Source organism: Oncorhynchus gorbuscha, linkage group LG18 (genome assembly GCF_021184085.1).
Source record: "Oncorhynchus gorbuscha isolate QuinsamMale2020 ecotype Even-year linkage group LG18, OgorEven_v1.0, whole genome shotgun sequence".
In the NCBI taxonomy this organism is placed as follows: domain Eukaryota; kingdom Metazoa; phylum Chordata; class Actinopteri; order Salmoniformes; family Salmonidae; genus Oncorhynchus; species Oncorhynchus gorbuscha.
The window spans coordinates 8,619,560-8,645,633 of record NC_060190.1 but is presented as its reverse complement, the minus strand read 5'-3'; the positions used below and the strand labels follow the sequence as shown (position 1 = coordinate 8,645,633).

The 26,074-nt window shown below is 40.9% G+C and overlaps 3 protein-coding genes across 3 annotated transcripts; 2 read left to right on the top strand and 1 right to left on the bottom strand.

The window, feature by feature from the left end:
* Nucleotides 1–7,162: 7,162 nt before the first annotated feature.
* Nucleotides 7,163–12,007, top strand: LOC124003208 (fibroblast growth factor 8b-like). The gene is made up of 5 exons (XM_046311287.1): nucleotides 7,163–7,908; nucleotides 8,037–8,073; nucleotides 8,749–8,938; nucleotides 11,235–11,341; nucleotides 11,714–12,007. Exons 1-5 carry the CDS (start codon nucleotides 7,850–7,852, stop codon nucleotides 12,005–12,007), a joined length of 687 nt encoding a protein of 228 aa, XP_046167243.1. The 5' UTR covers nucleotides 7,163–7,849.
* A 1,856-nt stretch (nucleotides 12,008–13,863) lies between these two features.
* Nucleotides 13,864–17,842, bottom strand: LOC124003727 (protein DPCD-like). The gene is made up of 6 exons (XM_046312272.1): nucleotides 17,700–17,842; nucleotides 17,386–17,466; nucleotides 17,151–17,275; nucleotides 16,797–16,930; nucleotides 16,333–16,435; nucleotides 13,864–15,777 (listed from the first exon to the last, which is right to left on the bottom strand). The coding sequence occupies exons 1-6, from the start codon at nucleotides 17,791–17,793 to the stop codon at nucleotides 15,673–15,675; spliced, it is 642 nt and encodes a 213-aa protein (XP_046168228.1). The 5' UTR covers nucleotides 17,794–17,842; the 3' UTR covers nucleotides 13,864–15,672.
* A 117-nt stretch (nucleotides 17,843–17,959) lies between these two features.
* Nucleotides 17,960–25,698, top strand: LOC124003207 (DNA polymerase lambda-like). Its single transcript, XM_046311286.1, has 9 exons — nucleotides 17,960–18,048; nucleotides 18,269–18,403; nucleotides 18,576–18,997; nucleotides 19,097–19,411; nucleotides 20,736–20,909; nucleotides 21,118–21,245; nucleotides 23,578–23,602; nucleotides 24,524–24,692; nucleotides 24,991–25,698. Exons 2-9 carry the CDS (start codon nucleotides 18,289–18,291, stop codon nucleotides 25,350–25,352), a joined length of 1,710 nt encoding a protein of 569 aa, XP_046167242.1. The 5' UTR covers nucleotides 17,960–18,048; nucleotides 18,269–18,288; the 3' UTR covers nucleotides 25,353–25,698.
* Nucleotides 25,699–26,074: the final 376 nt, after the last annotated feature.

Below are 26,074 nucleotides of genomic sequence, written 5' to 3'. Positions count from 1 at the left end.
TAACCTGAAATAAGAAACAACCACTGACCTGAAATAAGAAACAACCACTAACCTGCAATAAGAAACAACCACTAACCTGAAATAAGAAACAACCACTAACCTGAAATAAGAAACAACCACTAACCTGAAATAAGAAACAACCACTAACCTGCAGTATGAAACAACCACTAACCTCCAGTATAAAACAACCACTGACCTCCAGTATGAAACAATCTCTAACCTACAGTATGAAACAACCACTAACCTCCAGTATAAAACAACCACTAACCTCCAGTATAAAACAACCACTAACCTGCAGTATGAAACAACCACTAACCTGAAATAAGAAACAACCACTGACCTCCAGTAAGAAACAACCTCTAACCTGAAATAAGAAACAACCACTGACCTCCATTATGAAACAACCTCTAACCTGCAGTATGGAACAACCACTGACCTCCAGTATGAAACAACCTCTAACCTACAGTATGAAACAACCACTAACCTCCAGTATAAAACAACCACTAACCTCCAGTATAAAACAACCACTAACCTCCAGTAAGAAACAACCTCTAACCTGAAATAAGAAACAACCACTGACCTCCATTATGAAACAACCTCTAACCTGCAGTATGAAACAACCACTGACCTCCAGTAAGAAACAACCTCTAACCTGAAATAAGAAACAACCACTGACCTCCATTATGAAACAACCTCTAACCTGCAGTATGGAACAACCACAGACCTCCAGTATGAAACAACCTCTAACCTACAGTATGAAACAACCACTAACCTCCAGTATAAAACAACCACTAACCTCCAGTATAAAACAACCACTAACCTCCAGTAAGAAACAACCTCTAACCTGAAATAAGAAACAACCACTGACCTCCATTATGAAACAACCTCTAACCTGCAGTATGAAACAACCACTGACCTCCAGTAAGAAACAACCTCTAACCTGAAATAAGAAACAACCACTGACCTCCATTATGAAACAACCTCTAACCTGCAGTATGGAACAACCACTGACCTCCAGTATGAAACAACCTCTAACCTACAGTATGAAACAACCACTAACCTCCAGTATAAAACAACCACTAACCTCCAGTATAAAACAACCACTAACCTGCAGTATGAAAAAACCACTAACCTGAAATAAGAAACAACCTCTAACCTCCAGTATAAAACAACCACTAAACTCCAGTATGAAACAACCACTAACCTGCAGTATGAAACAACCTCTAACCTGCAGTATGAAACAACCACTAACCTGCAGTATGAAACAACCTCTAACCTGAAATAAGAAACAACCACTAACCTGAAATAAGAAACAACCACTAACCTGCAGTATGAAACAACCTCTAACCTGAAATAAGAAACAAGCACTAACCTGAAATAAGAAACAACCACTAACCTGAAATAAGAAACAACCACTAACCTGCAGTATGAAACAACCACTAACCTGAAATAAGAAACAACCTCTAACCTGAAATAAGAAACAACCACTAACCTGAAATAAGAAACAACCACTAACCTGAAATAAGAAACAACCACTAACCTGAAATAAGAAGCAACCACTAACCTGCAGTATGAAACAACCACTAACCTGAAATAAGAAACAACCTCTAACCTGAAATAAGAAACAACCACTAACCTGAAATAAGAAACAACCACTAACCTGAAATAAGAAACAACCACTACCCTGAAATAAGAAACAACCACTAACCTGAAATAAGAAACAACCACTGACCTGAAATAAGAAACAACCACTAACCTGCAATAAGAAACAACCACTAACCTGAAATAAGAAACAACCACTAACCTGAAATAAGAAACAACCACTAACCTGAAATAAGAAACAACCACTAACCTGCAGTATGAAACAACCACTAACCTGAAATAAGAAACAACCACTAACCTGAAATAAGAAACAACCACTAACCTGAAATAAGAAACAACCACTAACCTGAAATAAGAAACAACCACTAACCTGCAGTATGAAACAACCACTAACCTGAAATAAGAAACAACCTCTAACCTGAAATAAGAAACAACCACTAACCTGAAATAAGAAACAACCACTAACCTGAAATAAGAAACAACCACTAACCTGAAATAAGAAACAACCACTAACCTGAAATAAGAAACAACCACTAACCTGAAATAAGAAACAGCCACTAACCTGCAGTATGAAACAACCACTAACCTGAAATAAGAAACAACCACTAACCTGAAATAAGAAACAGCCACTAACCTGAAATAAGAAACAACCACTAACCTGAAATAAGAAACAACCACTAACCTCCAGTATGAAACAATCTCTAACCTGAAATAAGAAACAACCACTAACCTGAAATAAGAAACAGCCACTAACCTGCAGGATGAAACAACCACTAACCTGAAATAAGAAACAGCCACTAACCTCCAGTATGAAACAACCACTAACCTGAAATAAGAAACAAACACTAACCTGAAATAAGAAACAACCACTAACCTGAAATAAGAAACAGCCACTAACCTCCAGTATGAAACAACCACTAACCTGAAATAAGAAACAGCCACTAACCTCCAGTATGAAACAACCACTAACCTGAAATAAGAAACAAACACTAACCTGAAATAAGAAACAACCACTAACCTGAAATAAGAAACAGCCACTAACCTCCAGTATGAAACAACCACTAACCTGAAATAAGAAACAGCCACTAACCTCCAGTATGAAACAACCACTAACCTGAAATAAGAAACAACCACTAACCTGAAATAAGAAACAACCTCTAACCTGAAATAAGAAACAACCAGTAACCTGAAATAAGAAACAACCACTAACCTGAAATAAGAAACAACCACTAACCTGCAATAAGAAACAACCACTAACCTGAAATAAGAAACAGCCACTAACCTCCAGTATGAAACAACCACTAACCTGCAGCATGAAACAGCCACTAACCTCCAGTATGAAACAACCACTAACCTGAAATAAGAAACATCCACTAACCTCCAGTATGAAACAACCACTAACCTGCAGCATGAAACAGCCACTAACCTCCAGTATGAAACAACCACTAACCTGCAGCATGAAACAACCACTAACCTGAAATAAGAAACAACCACTAACCTCCAGTATGAAACAACCACTAACCTGAAATAAGAAACAACCACTAACCTGAAATAAGAAACAACCACTAACCTGAAATAAGAAACAACCACTAACCTGAAATAAGAAACAAACACTAACCTGAAATAAGAAACAACCACTAACCTGAAATAAGAAACAACCACTAACCTGAAATAAGAAACAACCACTAACCTGAAATAAGAAACAACCACTAACCTGAAATAAGAAACAACCACTAACCTGAAATAAGAAACAACCACTAACCTGAAATAAGAAACAACCACTAACCTGAAATAAGAAACAACCTCTAACCTGAAATAAGAAACAACCACTAACCTGAAATATGAAACAACCACTAACCTGAAATAAGAAACAACCACTAACCTGAAATAAGAAACAACCACTAACCTGCAGTATGAAACAACCTCTAACCTGAAATAAGAAACCACCTCTAACCTGAAATAAGAAACAACCACTAACCTGAAATAAGAAACAACCACTAACCTGAAATAAGAAACAACCACTAACCTCAAATAAGAAACAACCACTAACCTGCAGTATGAAACAACCTCTAACCTGAAATAAGAAACAACCTCTAACCTGAAATAAGAAACAACCACTAACCTGAAATAAGAAACAACCACTAACCTGAAATAAGAAACAAACACTAACCTGAAATAAGAAACAACCACTAACCTGAAATAAGAAACAACCACTAACCTGAAATAAGAAACAACCACTAACCTGAAATAAGAAACAACCTCTAACCTGAAATAAGAAACAACCTCTAACCTGAAATAAGAAACAACCACTAACCTGAAATAAGAAACAACCACTAACCTGAAATAAGAAACAACCTCTAACCTGAAATAAGAAACAACCACTAACCTGAAATAAGAAACAACCACTAACCTGAAATAAGAAACAACCACTAACCTGAAATAAGAAACAACCACTAACCTGAAATAAGAAACAACCTCTAACCTGAAATAAGAAACAACCACTAACCTGAAATAAGAAACAACCACTAACCTGAAATAAGAAACAACCTCTAACCTGAAATAAGAAACAACCACTAACCTGAAATAAGAAACAACCACTAACCTGAAATAAGAAACAACCTCTAACCTGAAATAAGAAACAACCACTAACCTGAAATAAGAAACAACCACTAACCTGAAATAAGAAACAACCACTAACCTGAAATAAGAAACAACCACTAACCTGAAATAAGAAACAACCACTAACCTGAAATAAGAAACAACCACTAACCTGAAATAAGAAACAACCACTAACCTGAAATAAGAAACAACCTCTAACCTGAAATAAGAAACAACCACTAACCTGAAATAAGAAACAACCACTAACCTGAAATAAGAAACAACCTCTAACCTGAAATAAGAAACAACCACTAACCTGAAATAAGAAACAACCACTAACCTGAAATAAGAAACAACCTCTAACCTGAAATAAGAAACAACCACTAACCTGAAATAAGAAACAACCTCTAACCTGAAATAAGAAACAACCTCTAACCTGAAATAAGAAACAACCTCTAACCTGAAATAAGAAACAACCACTAACCTGCAGTATGAAACAACCTCTAACCTGAAATAAGAAACAGCCACTAAACTCCAGTATGAAACAACCACTAACCTGCAGCATGAAACAGCCACTAACCTCCAGTATGAAACAACCACTAACCTGCAGCATGAAACAACCACTAACCTGAAATAAGAAACAACCACTAACCTGCAGTATGAAACAACCACTAACCTCCAGTATGAAACAACCTCTAACCTCCAGTATGAAACAACCACTAACCTGCAGTATGAAACAACCTCTAACCTCCAGTATGAAACAACCACTAACCTGCAGCATGAAACAACCACTAACCTGAAATAAGAAACAACCACTAACCTGCAGCATGAAACAACCACTAACCTCCAGTATGAAACAACCTCTAACCTCCAGTATGAAACAACCACTGACCTGCAGTATGAAACAACCTCTAACCTGAAATAAGAAACAACCTCTAGCCTGAAATAAGAAACAACCTCTAACCTGAAATAAGAAACAACCACTGACCTGCAGTATGAAACAACCACTAACCTCCAGTATGAAACAACCTCTAACCTCCAGTATGAAACAACCTCTAACCTCCAGTATGAAACAACCACTAACCTGAAATAAGAAACAACTGCTAACCTATAGTATAAAACAACCACTAACCTCCAGTATGAAACAACCACTAACCTGCAGTATGAAACAACCTCTAACCTCCAGTATGAAACATCCTCTAACCTGCAGTATGAAACAACCACTAACCTGAAATAAGAAACAACCACTAAACTGCAGTATGAAACAACCTCTAACCTCCAGTATGAAACAACCTCCAACCTCCAGTATGAAACAACCACTAACCTGCAGTATGAAACAACCATTAACCTCCAGTATGAAACAACCTCTAACCTCCAGTATGAAACAACCACTAACCTGCAGTATGAAACAACCACTAACCTGCAGTATGAAACAACCACTAACCTGCAGTATGAAACAACCTCTAACCTCCAGTATGAAACAACCTCCAACCTCCAGTATGAAACAACCACTAACCTGCAGTATGAAACAACCACTAACCTGCAGTATGAAACAACCTCCAACCTCCAGTATGAAACAACCTCTAACCTCCAGTATGAAACAACCTCTAACCTGCAGTATGAAACAATCTCTAACCTGCAGTATGAAACAACCTCTAACCTCCAGTATGAAACAACCTCCAACCTCCAGTATGAAACAACCACTAACCTGCAGTATGAAACAACCTCCAACCTCCAGTATGAAACAACCTCTAACCTCCAGTATGAAACAACATCTAACCTCCAGTATGAAACAACCTCCAACCTCCAGTATGAAACAACCACTAACCTGCAGTATGAAACAACCTCCAACCTCCAGTATGAAACAACCTCTAACCTCCAGTATGAAACAACCTCTAACCTGCAGTATGAAACAACCTCTATCCTGCAGTATGAAACAACCTCTAACCTCCAGTATGAAACAACCTCCAACCTCCAGTATGAAACAACCACTAACCTGCAGTATGAAACAACCTCCAACCTCCAGTATGAAACAACCTCTAACCTCCAGTATGAAACAACCTCTAACCTCCAGTATGAAACAACCTCTAACCTCCAGTATGAAACAACCTCCAACCTCCAGTATGAAACAACCACTAACCTGCAGTATGAAACAACCTCCAACCTCCAACCTCCAACCTCCAATATGAAACAACCTCTAACCTGCAGTATGAAACAACCTCTAAACTCCAGTATGAAACAACCACTAACCTGCAGTATGAAACAACCTCTAATCTCCAGTATGAAACAACCTCTAACCTCCAGTATGAAACAACCTCCAACCTCCAGTATGAAACAACCACTAACCTGCAGTATGAAACAACCACTAACCTGCAGTAGGGGAAGAGGTTCATGTAGCTGTATATTTTCTTAAGTAGATTCCAGGGAACAGAGGCTTTGTTTCCTTGCTATTCTGTTGTGTGATGCAGTAGGGACAATATCTACATTATATTCATATTTGTATTTAACCTTTATTCATGGTTTATTGGACATTAATTAGTTGATTGAATTGTTGACAAATAACAATGAATAGGTTTGTTCGTGATTGTTCATGTTTTGTATGCACACATGACTGTAAGTCGCTTTGGATAAAGCGTCTGCTAAATGGCATATATTATTAATATATTATTATATGATCAAGAATTGAGCTGAAACATTAATGTTTGATAACTTGTGAAACAATCCCAACACTGGAAGTAGCCTAATAAGGCACAAAGCTAAGTCAATTAATGTGGCTCATATTTGTGAAATACCTCAACATGGTCAGGTGTCAATCAATACATGCCACTTTCAGTCCTCCTCAGCCTGTTACTATCTCCCACCAAAGGCTCCGCCTGCACTCTGCAAGGATATTGCCTTTCTCGCAAGTGAAAGTATTTAAATGTCGAGGGCAGGAGCCGCTCTATTCTGAAGTAAACGGGACCACAAGAAACACACGTGTGGGAGGTTGACATTGGAGCCCCGCTATACCGACCATCTAACAGCGTTTCTTTGAGAGGCAAACATCACCAGTGGCTGTAAATACATAGACCTATACATTTCGCTACCATTGTTTATTCATATCTATTCAAGATTCAATTGTTTTTAAGTTATTGAATGGACATGCATCTCCTCACTGTCGCGCGTAAAATATGCATACACATAGGCTAATCTCCATGCGCGTAATAATTCCATCCCACCAGTGCATACGGATGTATTGCAATTCCACGAAAGCAACCGGGATATACATTATCTCTACTAAGCAACATCAAAGAAGACCTTGGATTCTGCAGAGGAGGGATGATTGACACGAGAGGGAATTGACCGACTGGTGGAATAACGGTGGTCGCTTGATCACAGTGCGATCTCTATCCCTGGGACTTGTAATTCTGGATGGCCCCCTGAACGTCTTTAAATCGTCCCGGAACGTTTTATTGTGAATACTGTCAATGAGTGAATGTGAATCCTACCTGGAACATTGGACCGAACCTTCAGTTGTTTCTGGATCTCCATCGTCGGGCTATCATTTTATAAGCTGTAACAGAAGGGAGATCAAATCCAAGCTGAAATTGCCGCTGGGAAGGACTGTTATTTCCCAGAGAACTCATGTGGAATTGGAATAGTGGAATTCATGAAGAAATATTTGACTTATTTCAATATGAGGCTTAGAACATCGAGATTAGGCTACCTGTGAGTTATTATACTACTGAACTGTTCATATTTAAGGAATTGTCTATATAGGCCTATACAGTTACTTGACATATTTGGAAATGTATATCAAACATAAATATGATTATTTTTTCTTTTTTATGTTTCAGGTTACTTCAGTTCTTAGCGCTGTGTTTTTACACACAGGTACGAACTTGCATGGATTTTTATGGCGTTTGCAGAGCAATGGGCATACAATAACATTTCATAGCCCCTTAAAAAGATTTCAGTCCATCAATGCAACTAATTATACCCATTTACAAGCGTTTTTATTCTTATTGATATTAATCCAATTCGTTTGCATATCTGCAGTAAATGTGTAATAACCATGAAAACATTTTATTACGAGGCCTAAGCAGTTGGCAACAAGTCAAACATCTTGAAAAGACGTAACCGCGAGCCTAAAAGGTAACTGTTAAAACATATGGGGATGGCGTATGGCTGAATTGAAAAATAATCGTTAAGGGATATAGCTAAGGGAGATGGGGGTGAAAGATCATTCGTGGTAAAACAACCTATCATAGGCATGTCATCTCGAGTGAGGACAGCGGACTCGCTGCGTGCATCTCCCCAAACACTCACGGTTCTAAAAACCATGTGCCCGCAATTCCCTTTGAAATGCCTATAGCCTAACTCCATGTGAAAAGCATATATATAAATATGTTTTAGTTGGAAAATAACTTGATCTGCTTCTCATTCATTTAGACTGAACATCAATTCGCATTAATTATCAGTTCGGCTATGCTCTCATTGGTGTTTTTATTTTTATACTTCAATGTTTTTAGTCATGCTTTTTTATTGCGTGTTTTTCTTGTTTGATAGAACACAGTGCAGTCCCACTCCCCACCTCCTAATTTCAAGCACCATGTGAACGAGCAGTGCCGGTTGTCTGACCGGATGAGCCGCCGGTTGATTCGGACCTACCAGCTCTACAGCCGGACCAGCGGTAAACATGTCCAGGTTCTGGGTAATAAGAAAGTGAATGCCATGGGCGACGACGGAGCTGTGCACGGTAAGAAACGAATAAATCACCAAGTAGGCCTAGGCATCTTCGAAATAATTATAGGATTTAACAGGCCTATTCCAGATTTTAAAATTACTTAAATCTATTTATGGACACGTCAATTTACAAGTCATGTAGGGCTATTGGAGAAGAACATATTATGAAAATGTTACCATTTAAAAAGCAAACAGTTCTATTTAGCATGAAGAAGTTTAGGTTTTGAGTAGGCGGCGGGAAATAGAAAATGCATTCGAAATGGATTATATAGTATTGTTCTGGACTGGGATTCTGGGGAGAAACCCACTCAGAATATCTGGTAAACACATCAGAACTCGTCTTACTTTCTACCTTCTTAACATTTACTGAGTAGTTTAGCCGCTCAGAAGCGGTTGAAAGAAAGAAATATGACTTGCAATTTTCATAACCTTGAGTGGCCCTATTTTTTTTATCCAAAGTTATTTTAGGCGAATGTGTTTTTATTTAATTCTGTCCCCCATTGGTCTTTGATGGACACATGTCAATGAATATTCAAATAGCGAAATATTTAAATGATATAAATATACAGTAGCTCTCTCAAGTCCATCCTTTGAACAAAACATACATTCATTCATATCTGCTTAAGTTAAACATACCAAAAAAAAGTACGACATTTTTACATGCGATTTAGTGGTTTAACATATCAGTGACTGATTGACATTAGCCACGAGAATGACAACAATGTGATAAATGTAATTGATAAAACAGAATTGTTTTAACTCACTTATCCAGAGTGGTGCTGAATGGCCCTTAGACACAATGCATTGTCTTTGGACGGGTTTGGGTAAACTGCATTTCTGCCAAGTGGAATAATTAGCACAACATTTCTCAGGGCAACTTTGTTGCACTGTTTCATCCACATGACGTTTTAACACGTTGTATTTCTCAACAGTGGTGGTTTAGACGTATTCATAGGCCTCCTGTGCACTATTTGAAAAAAAGGTGCTATCTGGACCCTTAAAAGGTTATTCGGCTGTCCCCATAGGAGAACCCTTTGAAGAACCCTTTTTGGTTGCAGATTGAATCCTTTTGGGTTCCATGTAGAACCCTTTCTACAGAGGTTTCTAGATGGAACCCAAAATGGTTCTACCTGGGATCAAAAGGGGTTATCCTATGGGGACAGATAAAGAACCCTTTTAGAATTTATTTTCTTAGAGTTTAGCCTATGGACAAAGTGTACAATATACAGCTGTTTTGATGAAATCTATGCAAGGTTGGGAATTGTTTCTCCCCACATGGAAAAAATTGTCTGACATTTTAAAGGGAGCAAATTCCTGTCACCAAAGTATTTTTTGGGGGTCTGTCTAGCCATCTTTCCACCACAACAATCTATTTCTCCCTATGCCTGCCGCCTGCTTTTTGGATTGTACTTTAATGAGGAATGTTCATTGCTTTACAACTCAATGTATGACTCGGTTTATAAAGAGCGGTGAAGTCAGCATCTTCATTTTATCCCATCTTTTATCTCTCTGTTCTCCCTCTCCCTCCCTCTCCCTCCCTCTCCCTCAAACACACACACACACACACACACACACACACACACACACACACACACACACACACACACACACACACACACACACACACACACACACACACACACACACACACACACACACACACCTCGCCTTGGCTCGAGCGTGCATGTCCTAAGTGGGTGTCACTCTTGTAGCAGGCCCAAATCTGACCACTGCTCGGTGCTTTTGTGGCTGTGTCGCTGACCGCTATGTTCTCTCACTCCCTCGTTCCTCCTTCCTCCCCATCATCTAAGTGGAACGTAGCGCGGCATTTTATAGCCGTTCAATGACAATGGCTCAGTGCGAAGTCAAAGCCACTTGCTGCTATTCTAAAAGACTTGAGTGTGTTTAGCCAATGTTTTCGAATTTGATTTATGTTTGAATGTTTTGCCATATACAATACTTGTCTCCCCACTGCATGCAAGGTTGATGCCATGATAACGAGGAGTACAACTCTGCTAAAGTCATCATAATATAATACATAACTTAAGGTTATTAGATCGAGGTTAAATGTAGTCATCCGGAACCAGTCATTGCAATAACTTCACACCCTTTCTGATGTCATCACGTCAATACTACTGGGCCGGCATAGTCTCACAGTCTTCAAGTTCAACTCAGTCTCAAATGATACCGCTATTTGATTATTTTTCACAAGGGTTTTATTCAAAAATAGAATAACCTCATAAGCTTGAGAATTATTGTGCATTGTATCTGAGCTGAATAAAGATATGATGTGTTTTATGTTTTTCTAGCCAAACTTGTGGTGGAGACGGACACGTTTGGTAGTCGTATTCGGATAAAAGGGGCAAAGACGGGCTACTACATCTGCATGAACAAGACGGGGAAATTGATTGGCAAGGTAAACATTCAATTTATTTATTAATCCTTTATTTAGGGAAGTCACATTGAAATGTACATCTCTTTTCATGTGAGCCCTGGAGGTCGGTTGAGTTCAATAAGTTCTGTCATCATTTTGACTGTGACCATGAGTACAAAGTTTCAGAGAAAAGTTATGTCTATCCTGTGTAAGGCTCTTCACCTGAGTTATGACCAGAAAAGCCCTTGTAGGGAGTTGGACATGATTTGGGAAGAAACTTGAAGGATTGATAGGAAATTTACCTGTCAAAACAATATTTTAATATCCTCAGAGACTGACCCCTTAACTCATTCTGTCATTCGGTCTCTCACCCCCCACCCCCCCCCACACACCCCCACACCCTCTCTCTAACAGCGGAAGGGTCGTGGTAAAGACTGCATCTTCACAGAGATCGTTCTGGAGAACAACTACACTGCTCTCCAGAACGCTAAATATGAGGGCTGGTACATGGCCTTCACGCGTAAAGGAAGGCCCCGCAAGGCCTCCAGGACCAAGCAACACCAGAGGGAGGCCCACTTCATGAAACGCCAGCCCAAGGGCCACCTCCTGGGTGACGCCCAGCCCTTTGATGTCCTCCCCCTCCCCGTGGTCCCCTTCCACCCCCGGAGGACTAAACATACCCATCACCACAGCTCAGGGGCCCACTGAGGAAAGAACAGACGAAGAAGAAGAGGAAGCATAGGGAGGGGAACACACCAAACTAAAATACCACTACCACATTTCTGCTCCTTGCAAGGACTCCTTTTTGTTGTGTTTTGTACTGGATTGTGTCTAAAACAATGAGTAGACTATCTAATCTGCTACATCAGACCGAGGTTTATTTGCAGGAAAGAGTTTTTATAACCAGAGGACGATTTTAGTGCTCAAGCACTCGATGAGATTTGAATGAAAGAAAGGACATCTTGGGCTTAGTGATAACCCTACACAGCTATAAAGAGAGGGTGTTATGAGAGAGATAATGAATACACATTACATGGCAGCTAGCTTTGGATCATCATGTGCTTGCATCAACTAATTAACAGTGAATACACGTAAAACACTTTATTTTGCATTTAGGAGGCCATTTGCGTTCATTTTCGTTAGTCTGTTTTCTACATATATGAATATATTTTAAATTGGGAGATTTGTAAAAATACTTTTAAATGATGGAAATATTTATTGTAGAGTGTATATTAAAATCACGAAAGAATTTTGAGTCAATGCGCCGTTTCTAACTATTTTTCTAGCTGGGTCACTTTGGGGTCCCAAAGGTTCTAATGTTGCCTGAAAAACTGGAGACCCAGATAACTAAGGGGCGATATCTGTGACAGGCTACTGCAATTCAATGTGCTCAGCAAGTGAGACTTGGGCCTGAATAGTTGGGGCTATGCATTAAAAGCAGACGAGGTCAGCCCACAATTTTGTTTCGAGACAAAGGTTACCACCATGTAGTTGCATTTCTCACGATCACACACCGTAACCCTGTGGTCAAATGGGCCCTTTGTGGCCCTCATATAAAAGGACATGTTATACAATAGTGGGTTCGAATAATAACACGAGGAGGGGTCAGTTATCAAAAAGAAGCTAGTCTCACAGGAGGGAGGGAGGGAGGGAGGGAGGGAGGGAGGGAGGGAGGGAGGGAGGGAGGGAGGGAGGGAAAGCGAAAGAGCACCGGGGCTCAGTGTGGTAAAATGTGGCACCGGCTGAAAGAGGGGGAATGGCTGGGAAGAGGCCTTCGGGAATGAAAGGACGAGGCAGAAAGAAACCCTCCTCTCTCTCCCAGGAGCAACTGAGCATGACCTGCAGAGTCCAAATGACAGGGGGAAGAAGACCCGGTCGGCCTGGCAGCACAACAGAATCAGATGACAGGGAAGAAGACCCGGTCGGCCTGGCAGCACAACAGAATCAGATGACAGGGAAGAAGACCCGGTCGGCCTGGCAGCACAACAGAATCAGATGACAGGGAAGAAGACCCGGTCGGCCTGGCAGCACAACAGAATCAGATGACAGGGAAGAAGACCCGGTCGGCCTGGCAGCACAACAGAATCAGATGACAGGGAAGAAGACCCGGTCGGCCTGGCAGCACAACAGAATCAGATGACAGGGAAGAAGACCCGGTCGGCCTGGCAGCACAACAGAATCAGATGACGGGGAAGAAGACCCGGTCGGCCTGGCTGCACAACAGAATCAGATGACGGGGAAGAAGACCCGGTCGGCCTGGCTGCACAACAGAATCAGATGACGGGGAAGAAGACCCGGTCGGCCTGGCAGCACAACAGAATCAGATGACGGGAAGAAGACCCGGTCGGCCTGGCTGCACAACAGAATCAGATGACGGGAAGAAGACCCGGTCGGCCTGGCTGCACCACAGAATCAGATGACGGGAAGAAGACCCGGTCGGCCTGGCAGCACAACATAATCAGATGACGGAGAAGAAGACCCGGTCGGCCTGGCAGCACAACAGAATCAGATGACGGGAAGAAGACCCGGTCGGCCTGGCTGCACAACAGAATAAGATGACGGGGAAGAAGACCCGGTCGGCCTGGCTGCACCACAGAATCAGAGCAGACCCTCTATATTCCCTTCCTCTCTTCTTTCTCACTGTTTGAAGTCTGGATGTCCTATTGGTTGTTTGCTAAAGGCCGGATTCCAAATATGAGGAATGGTTTTTCAGTATAGCTAAGCGCCAAGCGCCGCCAGCTTTGAGGACTTGCAAACGAATGAACAACTGAAAGCTGTGATCAAAAAGGTTCAATAAATCTGACAGGATAAAAACTCTGAACTTGTGTTATTATTGTTACTCCTATTGAGAAATGAGTGGCTATCCTCATGGCTCAATTGCTACTAGGACACATCATGCACATTAATTGAAGCATTATCCTGCTCTGCCAAATGAGAAAAGACAGCAGTGTACGCAAATCACCCTCCAAATGGTCGTTTCATTCCGTGTCCAAGATTTTATTTGGACAGCACAAAGTCAAAGCAATCCAACAGCAACTCTTGATTTGAGAAATTCGTTGAGAATTCTTTTCTCAGATCTTATGCTTTGGTTGGATCTGGATCCCAAATCCCATGACATATCTCCTCCCCTTTAGGAAGTACGCAAAGCACAATAGCAAGTGACCTGTGGTTTAGTGGCTGTGTTTAGCCCTTGTACTGCTCACTTGGTTAGGCACATAGAGTCCCAGAAATGCAAAGAATCACCACTAGGTTAGAGGAATCTATATTTAAATGAAATTGTTCCTTTTTTGCAGCATTGTTTCAATCAAACGTTGATGGTCAAAACTCAGTCATATTAGCTTAGTCAGATATAATGTCTTGTTACTCATCTCTCTAGAGTTTGATGGTTAAAGTTAGCAAGCATTCAGTCAGATAACGTTTCTCATTGTGGCTCACCGTGGTACTCGATTTACAAAAGAGCCTACAACCTTTTTCCACTTTGCGGTAATTCAGTACTACTGTCATGCAAGAACCTATATTTACAAAGAAGCATACGACTTGTTCACTTCCCAGTAATATAGTGCTTCTGTCATCCAAGCTCCATACCTATCCTTGGCTATCCCCAGTCTTGGGGATTGCGTGAGGATTTGTTGGAGGACTCTGGGCCAGTAAAGTCACCCTCTGGAGGACTGGGCGAGGCTCAGGGGACCAGTAAGACCTGCTAGTACTGGCTAGCTCGGCCATAATGGCTTTCAGGGTGGCCTACTCTGGGCTGCACAATCATGAGCATAAGGGTATTCAGTTAACACAAATGGGACGTGCTTGTAAGGGCGACCCGGTCGAGAACAGTGTGTGTGTGTTTGTGTGTGTGGAAAGAATAGGGAAAAGGCATTGTGTGTTAAAGTGTTTTACAAGGGAAGGAGACCAAGAATTGTGGGAGGGGGATGAACTCTCTGCGTTTGGACTATTTTAACAACTAATAGTTTGCATAGTTAAGGGAAAAGAGAGATGTAGAGACAGTTGTTAACAATGTTATGGAATTGTATTCATCTTCAAAGGACAACATCACATATTAAACCCAATAATTGTTCGTATCTCGACAACAACAATTCAGAACTTTTTACAGAACAGCAGTGACATTTCTCAAATATTTTTTGGACAGAACAAGTTTGAACAAGTAACTATGTTTGTAATTCACTGTCTCAATTCCGCATCCCCCCGCCTCGACGGCAATAAACACAATGGAGAGTATGGAAAAGGCACTGCGCAAATTATTTCCAATAGTGGAATCCCATTGAGAACCAGAAATCAGAGTAGAAAACATACAGGATACTGTATCACCAGTGCAAATCAAAAACGACTTGTTTGAGTGACATCCCCTCCAGATTGGCACTTCATTGTGTTTTGCAGTCGATGTCCTCTTCATTGGTTCCCTTCAGTTTCTTCACCTCCCGGAGTAGCTCGTGCTCAAAGGTTAATATCTCCTTAGGCTTCTTGTACTGGAAAGGAAAGACAGAATAGGTAATTACCTCTACAGAAACACCTTTCCCTTCCATGTACACCCTGTAGTGTAATGTTTGGCCTGAAGTGGGATAACAGAGGCTCCTTATTCCCTATATAGTGCACTACTTTCAACCAGAGTCGGGCTCAATAGTACGCTATATAGGGAACGGGGTGCCAATTTGAACAAACGCAAGGAATAAGAAATTGAATAGCACAGAGAAAACGATTATGATAGGTATACACATAAAGTAACGGTCGATCTCTTCATCAGATACTTAGAACAAACGTTAGGATAGCCTACTAACTAATTCAATGATTCGATCCCTTGAGTTCACAGGCATGTTCTGATACAAGTGAGACGAATACAAAAATATAGTTTCAATCTAGTCTCCAGTATCAACTTATAGTTTAGCCTCAAGTTTGCCCATCAGTCTATCAGTCTCTGAATATTGGATATAAGACTTGCAGTGTAAAATCACCCAAGGTGGGATTTGAGAAGTACTGTAGTTGGTTTGTTAGTTGTTGTTGTTGTTGTTGTCAGGAGTACTTACACTGACGATTAACGTGTTATTGGCATGGGTGAAGTTGAGCGCGGAACTATCCAATGGCAGCTGGCTTCGGTCCAGATCAGGAACATTAAACTTCTTGTAGTACCTGCAAAGGATCAACACACCGCAGTGAGAAAAGGGTTTCTTGAAGGCAAGAGATCAATATTTTTGTCAACAGTGCCACCTATAGGAGAGCCAGCCTCACTTGCATATGAGGAACTGGAACTAACACCGACAAAAGAAAATAAAGGAAAATATAGGAGGCCTTCTCCATTGTGAAGATGTTACAACTGTAGAAATTATATAGACTTTGAATGTGGCTTTTCAGGCACATGTAGTTAACAATATCTGAAGTGATATAGGCCAGTTTATCAGTAGATTTCTAAGGAGGGGAAACATATCAACTGTATGCATAACTATTACAGCATTTGGGCATGAGAGTGGAATAGAGGCTATTCGGATGTTACTTTTTGTTATTTGTTCGTATGATGCAGCATCGTTGATCAGGCTCCACTGAAATGTTGTAGACCTCTTTGGGGTACGGAAGGTTCCGGACTCTCCACAGGAAACTGGTCTTTGTGTCTTTGCGCATAAATACAGGCTGAGGAAATACAACAAAGCATTGTACTGTTAAATGCATACTGTTTATTTATGATTAGTTGAATAGTGAAATGATGAAAATGAAATGAATTCCACGATCGTAAAAGTATTAGTTGACACATTTGGATGAGTGCTGTTGGTGATATTGAACTAGAATCAATTGTCAATTTAGATCATGGCCTGAAACATAATAGATGTAAATATTGTATAATACAACTCACGTTTGAATAGTTTTCTTTGATAACATCTGATTCCAAACAGGCTACAGTAGATGGGACTGGCTCTCCAACTTCTATCTCCCATGGTCCCTGTCCCTTCAAGGTGCTTTTCGAACGCCACTTTCGTACTGCAAAGTAAGAATACATCAGCTGAGAGTGGAAATAATATAATGCACCGGAAGCAATGTAGCTAATGCAGGATACTTTTTAGAAGATGTCTAATCTGAAACAAGCTTACCAATGAGCTCATCTGTGGTCAAGTCATATTCTTCTGCCATTTCTTTCCCATCTGTAAAGAGATAGTGTATCTTCCTTTTCCCTGGGAAGAGTTTTGCAAAGCACCAATAGAAATTCACTTAAATGTGAACTAGCTAGCTTTCATCTTTGCTAAACAGATTTGCTAGGCAAAGTGAACGTTAGTGTTAGTTAGCAGATAATGCTAGCGAGCTTATAATTGACACTGAAGTCTTACTAGATGAATGCAAGGGTAAATATTGTTATACAAAACACAATAATGATGATAACTTGTCTATATCTCTCTGTTTCACTCACCATCGTGTATTAGAGCGGTTTTCGTGGATGTTTTTAGGAGATCTGACCAGCTCTGCACAGCCATATTGCAAAAAACTGACACTTCCTGAAACATCACGTGTAGCCACGGCAACGGAGGTCATCGTGAAACGTATAATGAAGTTTTCATATTTTTTCAACTCCATAATATGTCAAAAACATGTTTACATTTACTCAATAAATAATAAATACTTTTTTAACAATATTTTCTTGAAAAATATTTTACTTTGTCGTGCAAGAACTAAAAATATGTCTATAACGAACCGGAAGTTAGATTATTTTTAAACCATCTGCATTGTAACATTGGTTTGTGTTTTGGTCGTCCAAAGGGGTAAAACATATGTATTTTCAAGAGTTTGTCGACCAATGATATAAATTAGTTTAATAAATATATGACGTAACATATTTCAGTAGAGTGAGTAAATCCCAGCTTTTCAAAACAGTTAAATGCCGTTGTTGTTGTCCGCTTGCTAGCTAATTTAGCTAGTCAGCTAAAGTTAGCCAGCTAGCTAGCCGGTGTCAGTTGTCACATTCTCTTCTATATTTTCCAGGGCTTCCTTTCCCTGGCGAAATGTCTGCCTACGGAATTATGAAAGCTTTCCCCAAAGTGAAGAGAGCAGGGGCACGTGAAGGAAAGGATGTCCCCCCACCAAAGAGGAAGACTGATGAAACTGTACCTGTTACAGGTGTGGCCCGTGTTTGAGAGCATCACATTCGTAATGCTTTTTGGACACATTATGACTGATTGACAGATCTACAAATAATAATGATTTTATGACGCTAGATTTGTAGATCAGTCAGCAGTCGATGTTGAACAAGCCCCGTGTGTAAAACTACTTTTTCACAATCTCATTTCAGGGAGTGCTTTCCAGGGCGTCACCGTACACATATTACCAGCCGGCATTGGGAATGCCAGATGTCAGATCTTCCAGAAACAGATTGTCCAGAATGGAGGCCAAACTGAGAGTTCCCTCTGTCCCACAGTCACCCATGTAGTAGTGGATGACAGTATGGACTGTGACAGGGCTCTCAGGCTGCTCAAAGTGGACAGGCTGCCCTCTGGAGTTTATCTGTTGAAGTGCACCTGGCTCAGCACCTGCATCAGTGAGCAGAGACTGCTGGATACAGCAGACTACAGCCTACTCAACCCAGACAAAGACATGGAAACTACAAAGGACGGTGTCAAAGAAGACGTACTCAACAGTATCCCACTTCCAGCCACACAGGACATGAAGCAGCCGATCTCTGATGAAATAAAACCAAATGAGTCAACAGAGACTGTAGGTTGGCGACCACATAACCATTAACCATAACCCTGTCACTGCATGATAGCTTCTTCTGGCCCTAATCATACACTTCATTACTTCATGTATCCATAGGTCCAAGACACTAAAGAGGAATATGGCGTCTCCCAGAGCGATCTGGAGGCTCTGATCAGTGGCCTGCACCCCAAGGACGAGACCCCCAGTACTGCCACTGCCCCCTCAGACCCCCAACAGAAGCCTCTCTCAGGGAAGTGGGTGTGTGCCCAGTCCTCCCAGTCCAAGGTTGACAACCACAACAAGCACATCACAGATAAACTGGAGGTGCTGGCCAAGGCCTACACGCACCAGGGGGACAGATGGAGAGCGCTGGGCTACTCCAAAGCCGTCAGCGCACTCAAGAGCTACCACAAGCCTATCACGTCCTATGAGGTAGGTTATTTAGTCCCATATCTGCATAGTTTGTGATTATGGTCGGCCATTTTGTATTTGTGTCATCATAATTCATTCCTGTCTCTCTATTCACACTATTGCAAACATTGTGAAATGTGTTTGGTTAGTTTACACAACTGCATCCCAAGGTGGGTGCATAAATCGTGTATTGATGGATGCATAAATTGATTGCTGCTGGTTCAATTTCAGGTGGCCAGAAAAGGCCCAGTGCATAAAAAAGTCTGTTGTTTTGTAACATATTGTATAACAGCTAATGAAGTCATTGAGGAAATGCTTCCTTTTAAATCAATGAAAGCTGCGTGTTACGTCAAGCTCAAGAATCGTGTTCATTCTATCTTGTGAATTTAAATAATGAGAAATAGTTGCTTATTGTTGCATATTGCCACAGCTATACACCAATGGTTATTTAACATAGATTTCTGAAGTCACGAAGCTGCTACTACTAGCTAGCTAGCTACATTGACTATGTAGCAACTTGTAAAATTAGAGGATCATTTAGTTCAACTATTAGTACCTGTGAAAAACTGGGCCAAAGCTATTGTACTTATGCATGATCAATTAATATGTATAGTACAGTAGAAAAAATAGAATACAGACACTCCCCCTCTGCTCCTCTCCTCTCTCAAAACAACGTGCTCTGTGTAGCAAGTAAAACATCACATTGATGAGATGCTGATGGAAAAGCAACTTGACGTGTATAGTGGAGTTAAAGTGTGACAATGTGATCAATGTTTTTTCCTGATAGTTGCTTCATTTGTTGAAAACACAAACTACACAGGACCTTCTAATCTGCATGGTTTGACAAGGTTTTTTTAATAACGTTGTGCTGCTGAGTACCGGTGGGGGGAGGCCTGGAGGAAGGGTAGTGCCCCCCCGTTTCTAACTTAGAGATTTTTGTGTTTTTTTTATAACACCTATAACTGCCATTTCTTGCAAATATAAATACAAAAATGATAGCAATTAATGTAACACAAATAAAATATGCTGGCACAGCTCCTCTCTTCACCCAGGTTTTTCCCCAAAGAATGGGAGTTTCAGCTTGGTAAATTAGCTAGTAGACCAGTAACAGAGTTCCAAACCACTCTGCCAATAACAGTTGGTTTTCTGTTTTTCCCTCACCACCGTGACAGTCCTTGATAAAATTGCTTAAAAGCTATTTTTGGTTATTTTTGACCATTTGAATGGAAAACTATTACATTAAGGTACATCATTTTTATCCAGAAAGATTTGATATTAGTATTAAAATGGCTGCAGTGGGCCTTCTAACTCCTTGTAATTGACTAAACCATGCCTCAAATTTCAGGAGGCCTGTAAGATCCAGGGCATTGGCAAGAAGATGGCTGACAAGGTCATGGAGATCATGGAGAGTGGGCACCTCCGTAAGATAGATCACTTGGGAGAGGCAGTGCCAGTACTGGAGATGTTCACCAATATCTGGGGGGCAGGGGCCAAAACTGCCCAGCTTTGGTACACACAGGTTAGATGTATTTATCTTGGTTGTCACACAGTCAGTCTCTCTTGTCTGTGTGTGTCCCTCTTTCTTGCTCTCTGATTTTGCATGCAACACATGACTGTGTAAGATTTGTTATTTTTGTATTGTGGAGTGTGCAGTTAATTGTAGTGTTTGATAGTGTGATACAAATTGATTTGACATGAGATGAAAAAATATATATTTACCATCTTAGGGGTTCCGCACTTTGGAGGACATCCGCACCAAGGCCAATCTGAACCACAACCAAATAATTGGACTCAAACACTACGACGACTTTCTGGACCGGATGCCCAGAGAAGAGGCAGCCGCCATTGAAAAACGGTAATACATCTCCCTCTTATTGTTTCAAGCACCCACATTAAAGGTCAATCAATGTTAAAATGTAACATTCTAACATTATATTAGTTATAGACTAAACAGGCCTCTTCTTCCCACTTCATCTAGTGGGGTTAAGAGAGTTTCTTTAGAAAAGTGTCTCCAGTCCAGTACTCTAACCCCCTTGCGAACAAGAGATCTTGTAAAGTGAAATGCTACGGGACCTCAAAGCCAAGTTCAGATGTTTTAAGTTTGCCAAGGCCCCTAAGCAGACTGTCAGTCCAGTCCTTCTAGCCTGGTCTGTGTGTGATGGAGAAAGCAGACATCCCACTCTCTGTCAGAGTCCTGCCGGCCGCATCCCAAAGGGGGAAACTCACTCTTAGAAACTTGGCGCATCATATGTCAGCAGATACCAGGGCTGTGTTTCATTCCAGAAAGGTGTTTCCTCCCCCTCTGCCTCCGTTCTCTCCCTTTCATGGATCTGAGATAACTGGGTGGGTGTAAAGCAAAAACTCATCTAGATTACGCCCATAAAGGTAGAGGACTCATCATGGATATAACCTGTTTTAGCATGGACATTGCCATTGAGGGCTTTCACCGCTTTAAATTAGTCAACTGCGTGGGGAGTCCTATGAGTTGGGCGCAATCAGCCAATTAAGAAGAAGAAAATGGACTACTTTAAAATGGGGATTGTTGCATGTATAATGGCACAGATACAAAGATGAGTCCTCTATCTAGCTCTGTGATTTCGCCTTATTGCTTTCACCATTCCAGTCCTATCAGATCTGTGAAGGGGAGGGAACGTAATCCTGGAATGAAACGCGGCCCTGGTCACTGGGAGCACCGGGTACAAAGCCAGTTGTTTTCATATAGTATTACTTGGATTTCCCTGTTGCTTTTGTGGCTGCCAGATACAAAGTGCAGATTAGAAAGATGACTATAGCATGTGTCCTTTTGACTTGTGGCTTGTCAAAATAATAGGTAGTGTCGTCAAAATGTATCTGGCCTGCTTGAATACGGCAAATGCTTCCCTGTTGACCGGCAAGGCTTTATGAAAATACACCATTTACTTTTCTAATTTCAAGTAGGTAATATAAATACAACTTGAGGACTTGTCTTGAAGATTCAACACGTGTACAACATGTTATTTTGAGTCCAAATATGAACGAGAAACAAACCAAACGTTCTGTAATATGTTATAATGAAGGCCCCTGAGAGAACATTACTGGGGAAAACTTTGAAACATGGTCTGGAACCCATAACCATTCATGATAAATACATTGTATGCAAAGTGGTCCTCCCCACCACTGGTCTGGGATCCAAGCTGAATTGCTCTTTTTCATAGTTGTTTTTTAACTGAGACAATAGTGAAACACAATAGTGTATCAGAAAAACAATAGTGAAACAACGATTCAATTTGGGCGCCCAGGCTACCCCCACCGCATAATTGACTGTATTTCAAACAAACAAAATGTCCCTGTTCTGTTCGATAGGTGAGAGAGCCCCCACCATGTATTGTATCCCAAACGGTAACATGTTTCACTGTATGTGAAACAAGCTAATTCAGTGTGGTCTAGAGTTGGGCGATTTTATATGATTAAATTGAATGTTGTGATATTTGACATTGATGATGATATATCATGATGTGCAAGATTATACTCTAATTGAGCTTTACGAATCAAAACTGTGCCGTTTTATCAGTTAGGTTGTATCAACATGTTGAAAATGTAGTCTAAATGAACTAATTAAGCCTTATTTTTATTTTTTTGCCATACAATGAATATTTAAAGAGAATACGACTACAATATCGTAAATAAGCACAAACATGGCCCAGACTGGAATAATTCAGTCATTAACCCTTTACACTTGTGGGAATTGGCCTATTTGGATTGGGCTAAATTGAAATGATTCTTACATAAGAAATATGAAAAGCATATGCATAACCATGGTAGCAATTGAATGGGAACAGTTTGGAGATCATGGGGAAATGATTAGACCAAAGGTGAGCACACAACAGTTCACAAGACTGAATCCAAACATTACACTGTTGATTTTATGTGCATTTTACATTTACTGTACTTTTCAGTTGTTGATAACGAAATCTGAAAATACTCTGGATACATTCTGTAACATGATAACACTATCCCTGGAAAACGTTAGGGTAAGTGCAACGTAAGACAAAAAAATTACAAGGGTTTGAGTGAGAGGACGAACTGGTGTCTCCAAGTTGCCACACACCTATCCAAAGTGTGCACAGTTCCTGTATCTGTGCAATTTCAATGCACTTTTATGAAAACGTCTTCAACTATAAGGTACTTTTCTTATATACCTCTCCTAGCTGTAACATTGAGAAACTAGAGCAAGTAAACTTGTAGTTGTTTAGTTTAAAACACAACCTTGCATTCCCGCCATCACACAATTACTGTTGCTGTTTACACAATCCCAAAAGTCTTATAAATCACTGGGTGTAGGTGGGCCTGATTTGAAAGCTTGTTCTATTGCCAACATGACTAGCTAAGTTAATATATACAATCTTACAGTGTTAGGCTTTCACCAGCTCATTCAGAGAAACAGATTGTCATTTTGGTGCGCATAGAAAGGAGTCATGAGTGCATTCAGGTGGCAAATTATCTTCAGAATAAACAAGCATGGGCTCATTCTGTTCAGAACAACTCAGGGTATGACGCCATGTCATCTAGTGATCATAAACGCTGACACTGTACATGCCATGAGTTTTATGATATGGGGATGTGAAGTGCACATTTGGACTCACAGGTGTTTGGCTTGCTTGTGTGACATCAAAGTGGTATTTATTATAATAATCCTCAACGTCTCATCTTTCATAGTACATAGAGTCCTCTTAACTTAAAGTATTTCCCTCACTAAGAGAACAAAAAAACATGTGCAAATGTTGCGCAAGTTCTGGGAGAGATGGGGGGGGCAACTTCTTAACCCGCGCGGTGCTCGAGTTCAGAACGGCTGTCAGTCCAAACCCATACAGCGCTGTGAAGCGCAGAGCCTGAGCTCTGACGTCATGTATAGTTACTGCACAGTTACTACGTCCCAATTTAACCGCTTATTAGTGCCCAAATCTGCCATTTTTAACACGTATATGGGTACAGGTACGAGTGTAAAGGGCTACTAAATCAAAACAATTATTGGATATCGCAAACTGTTACTTTGTTCCTCTCCTGTTGTACATGTACAGTATCTATATGTGAAGGAGGCAGCCCTGTTATTCCATGACAAACTGTAACATATCCCTGTCCTTTTCTACTGTATAGGTGAAGGAGGCAGCTCAGTTCCTGGACCCTGGCCTGTTGGCCATGGCCTGTGGTTCGTACCGCCGGGGGAAGGACACATGTGGAGATGTTGACGTCCTCATCTCTCACCCTGACGGGAAGTCCCACCGGGGTGTCTTTAGCAAAGTGTTACAGAGCCTCCACCAGAGCGGTAGGAGGACACGTCCAAATACAGGGCATTTGATTTATTAACTGTCGGTGAATTCCCAACCAATTATAGCTACATTTAATAGTTTCTCTCTTGTATTGACAATTCATCTTCTTTCAACATGATATTATTAATCGTTTATTTTTTCATTTAAAGTATTTAATAGTGGGATAAGCTGAGAGATGGATCATAATTCACTAGGCATGATCGTTTGTGTTTTCTGTTTCAAAACATTTTGCTATGGTGTGCCCTAATGAATGCGACCCGGTTCTTGTTCTTTTTTAAAAACATTTTTACTCAGGCTTCCTGACGGACGACCTAGTCAGCCATGAGGAGAGTGGCGAGCAGAAGAAGTACATGGGTGTGTGTCGTCTGCCAGGACCTGGCCGGCTCCACCGCCGCCTCGACGTCATCGTGGTGCCCTACGGCGAGTTCGCCTGCTCCCTCATGTACTTCACCGGCTCGGCACATTTTAACCGCTCTATGAGGGCATTGGCCAAGACAAAACGCATGAGCCTATCAGAGCACTCATTGAACAGCGACGTGTTGAGACAAGGAAGTTTGAAGGTGTATGGGGGGACACCACTACCCACGCTCACTGAGAAGGATGTCTTCACCCATCTGGGAATACCTTTCAGGGAACCTCAGGAAAGAGACTGGTGATGTTGATGTTTTTAACACTGTTGGTATGAGTCGATGCGATGCATAAGTTATATATTTTTCCAGAAAAATGATGATGGTGATAGTGGTGAGGTGAAGATCATGCTTATGTATGCAGATTTCAGACGGTGTCATATCAACATGTCAACTGTGATTTTAGACTTGAATTGTATGATAATCTCATTTTACAGAAGGATAAACACTTAAGATGCATGGTGACTGCTTGGTATGTTTTTATGAAGATAATGGTGATTACAGAAATATTAAACACTACCTTTAACAATCACTTAGGTAATCCTTGTTTTTACAACTTTGTTGTGTTTATTACTATAAAGAATTGAATATTAAACCTCTGTTCTTTTTCATTAATGCCTGTCCTTGCTGTCAAATATTATTGGCTGAGGTAAGCCATAGGTCAGCCTGCAAAGTGAGTGGTGGAGATCAATGCAACCAAACACCCATCACGTTGCGCACATGGAACAAAAGCTGTGACCGAACACGCCACACCCAGCCCGAGCTAGAGTCCCCATTTCGAAGGAACCAATGAGCGGATTTGATGATGCTGAGCTGCGGGGCACTGGTTTATGGCCATTGACATTAATGGGCAAAAGTGGTGAGGGAAGAGCACCCTTCCAAATCCAACAGTAATCTGTGCTGCTCTATCATGTAGTCGACAAGGCAGCATGGTCCAGAAACGTACATCTCTTTTCCATAAAATACTCTGT

Excerpts from the sequence above, each read along its gene's own strand:
- LOC124003208 (XM_046311287.1), top strand. The coding sequence starts at position 7,850 with ATGAAGAAATATTTGACTTATTTCAATATGAGGCTTAGAACATCGAGA. Across the intron at positions 8,939-11,234 it reads CGACGACGGAGCTGTGCACG|CCAAACTTGTGGTGGAGACG; the intron begins GTAAGAAACGAA and ends ATGTTTTTCTAG. Across the intron at positions 11,342-11,713 it reads CGGGGAAATTGATTGGCAAG|CGGAAGGGTCGTGGTAAAGA; the intron begins GTAAACATTCAA and ends TCTCTCTAACAG.
- LOC124003727 (XM_046312272.1), bottom strand. The coding sequence starts at position 17,793 with ATGTTTCAGGAAGTGTCAGTTTTTTGCAATATGGCTGTGCAGAGCTGG. Across the intron at positions 16,436-16,796 it reads ATACGAACAAATAACAAAAA|GTACTACAAGAAGTTTAATG; the intron begins GTAACATCCGAA and ends GATCCTTTGCAG. Across the intron at positions 15,778-16,332 it reads ATAACACGTTAATCGTCAGT|TACAAGAAGCCTAAGGAGAT; the intron begins GTAAGTACTCCT and ends TTTCCTTTCCAG.
- LOC124003207 (XM_046311286.1), top strand. The coding sequence starts at position 18,289 with ATGTCTGCCTACGGAATTATGAAAGCTTTCCCCAAAGTGAAGAGAGCA. Across the intron at positions 18,998-19,096 it reads CAAATGAGTCAACAGAGACT|GTCCAAGACACTAAAGAGGA; the intron begins GTAGGTTGGCGA and ends ATGTATCCATAG. Across the intron at positions 21,246-23,577 it reads GCAGCCGCCATTGAAAAACG|CTGTAACATTGAGAAACTAG; the intron begins GTAATACATCTC and ends TACCTCTCCTAG.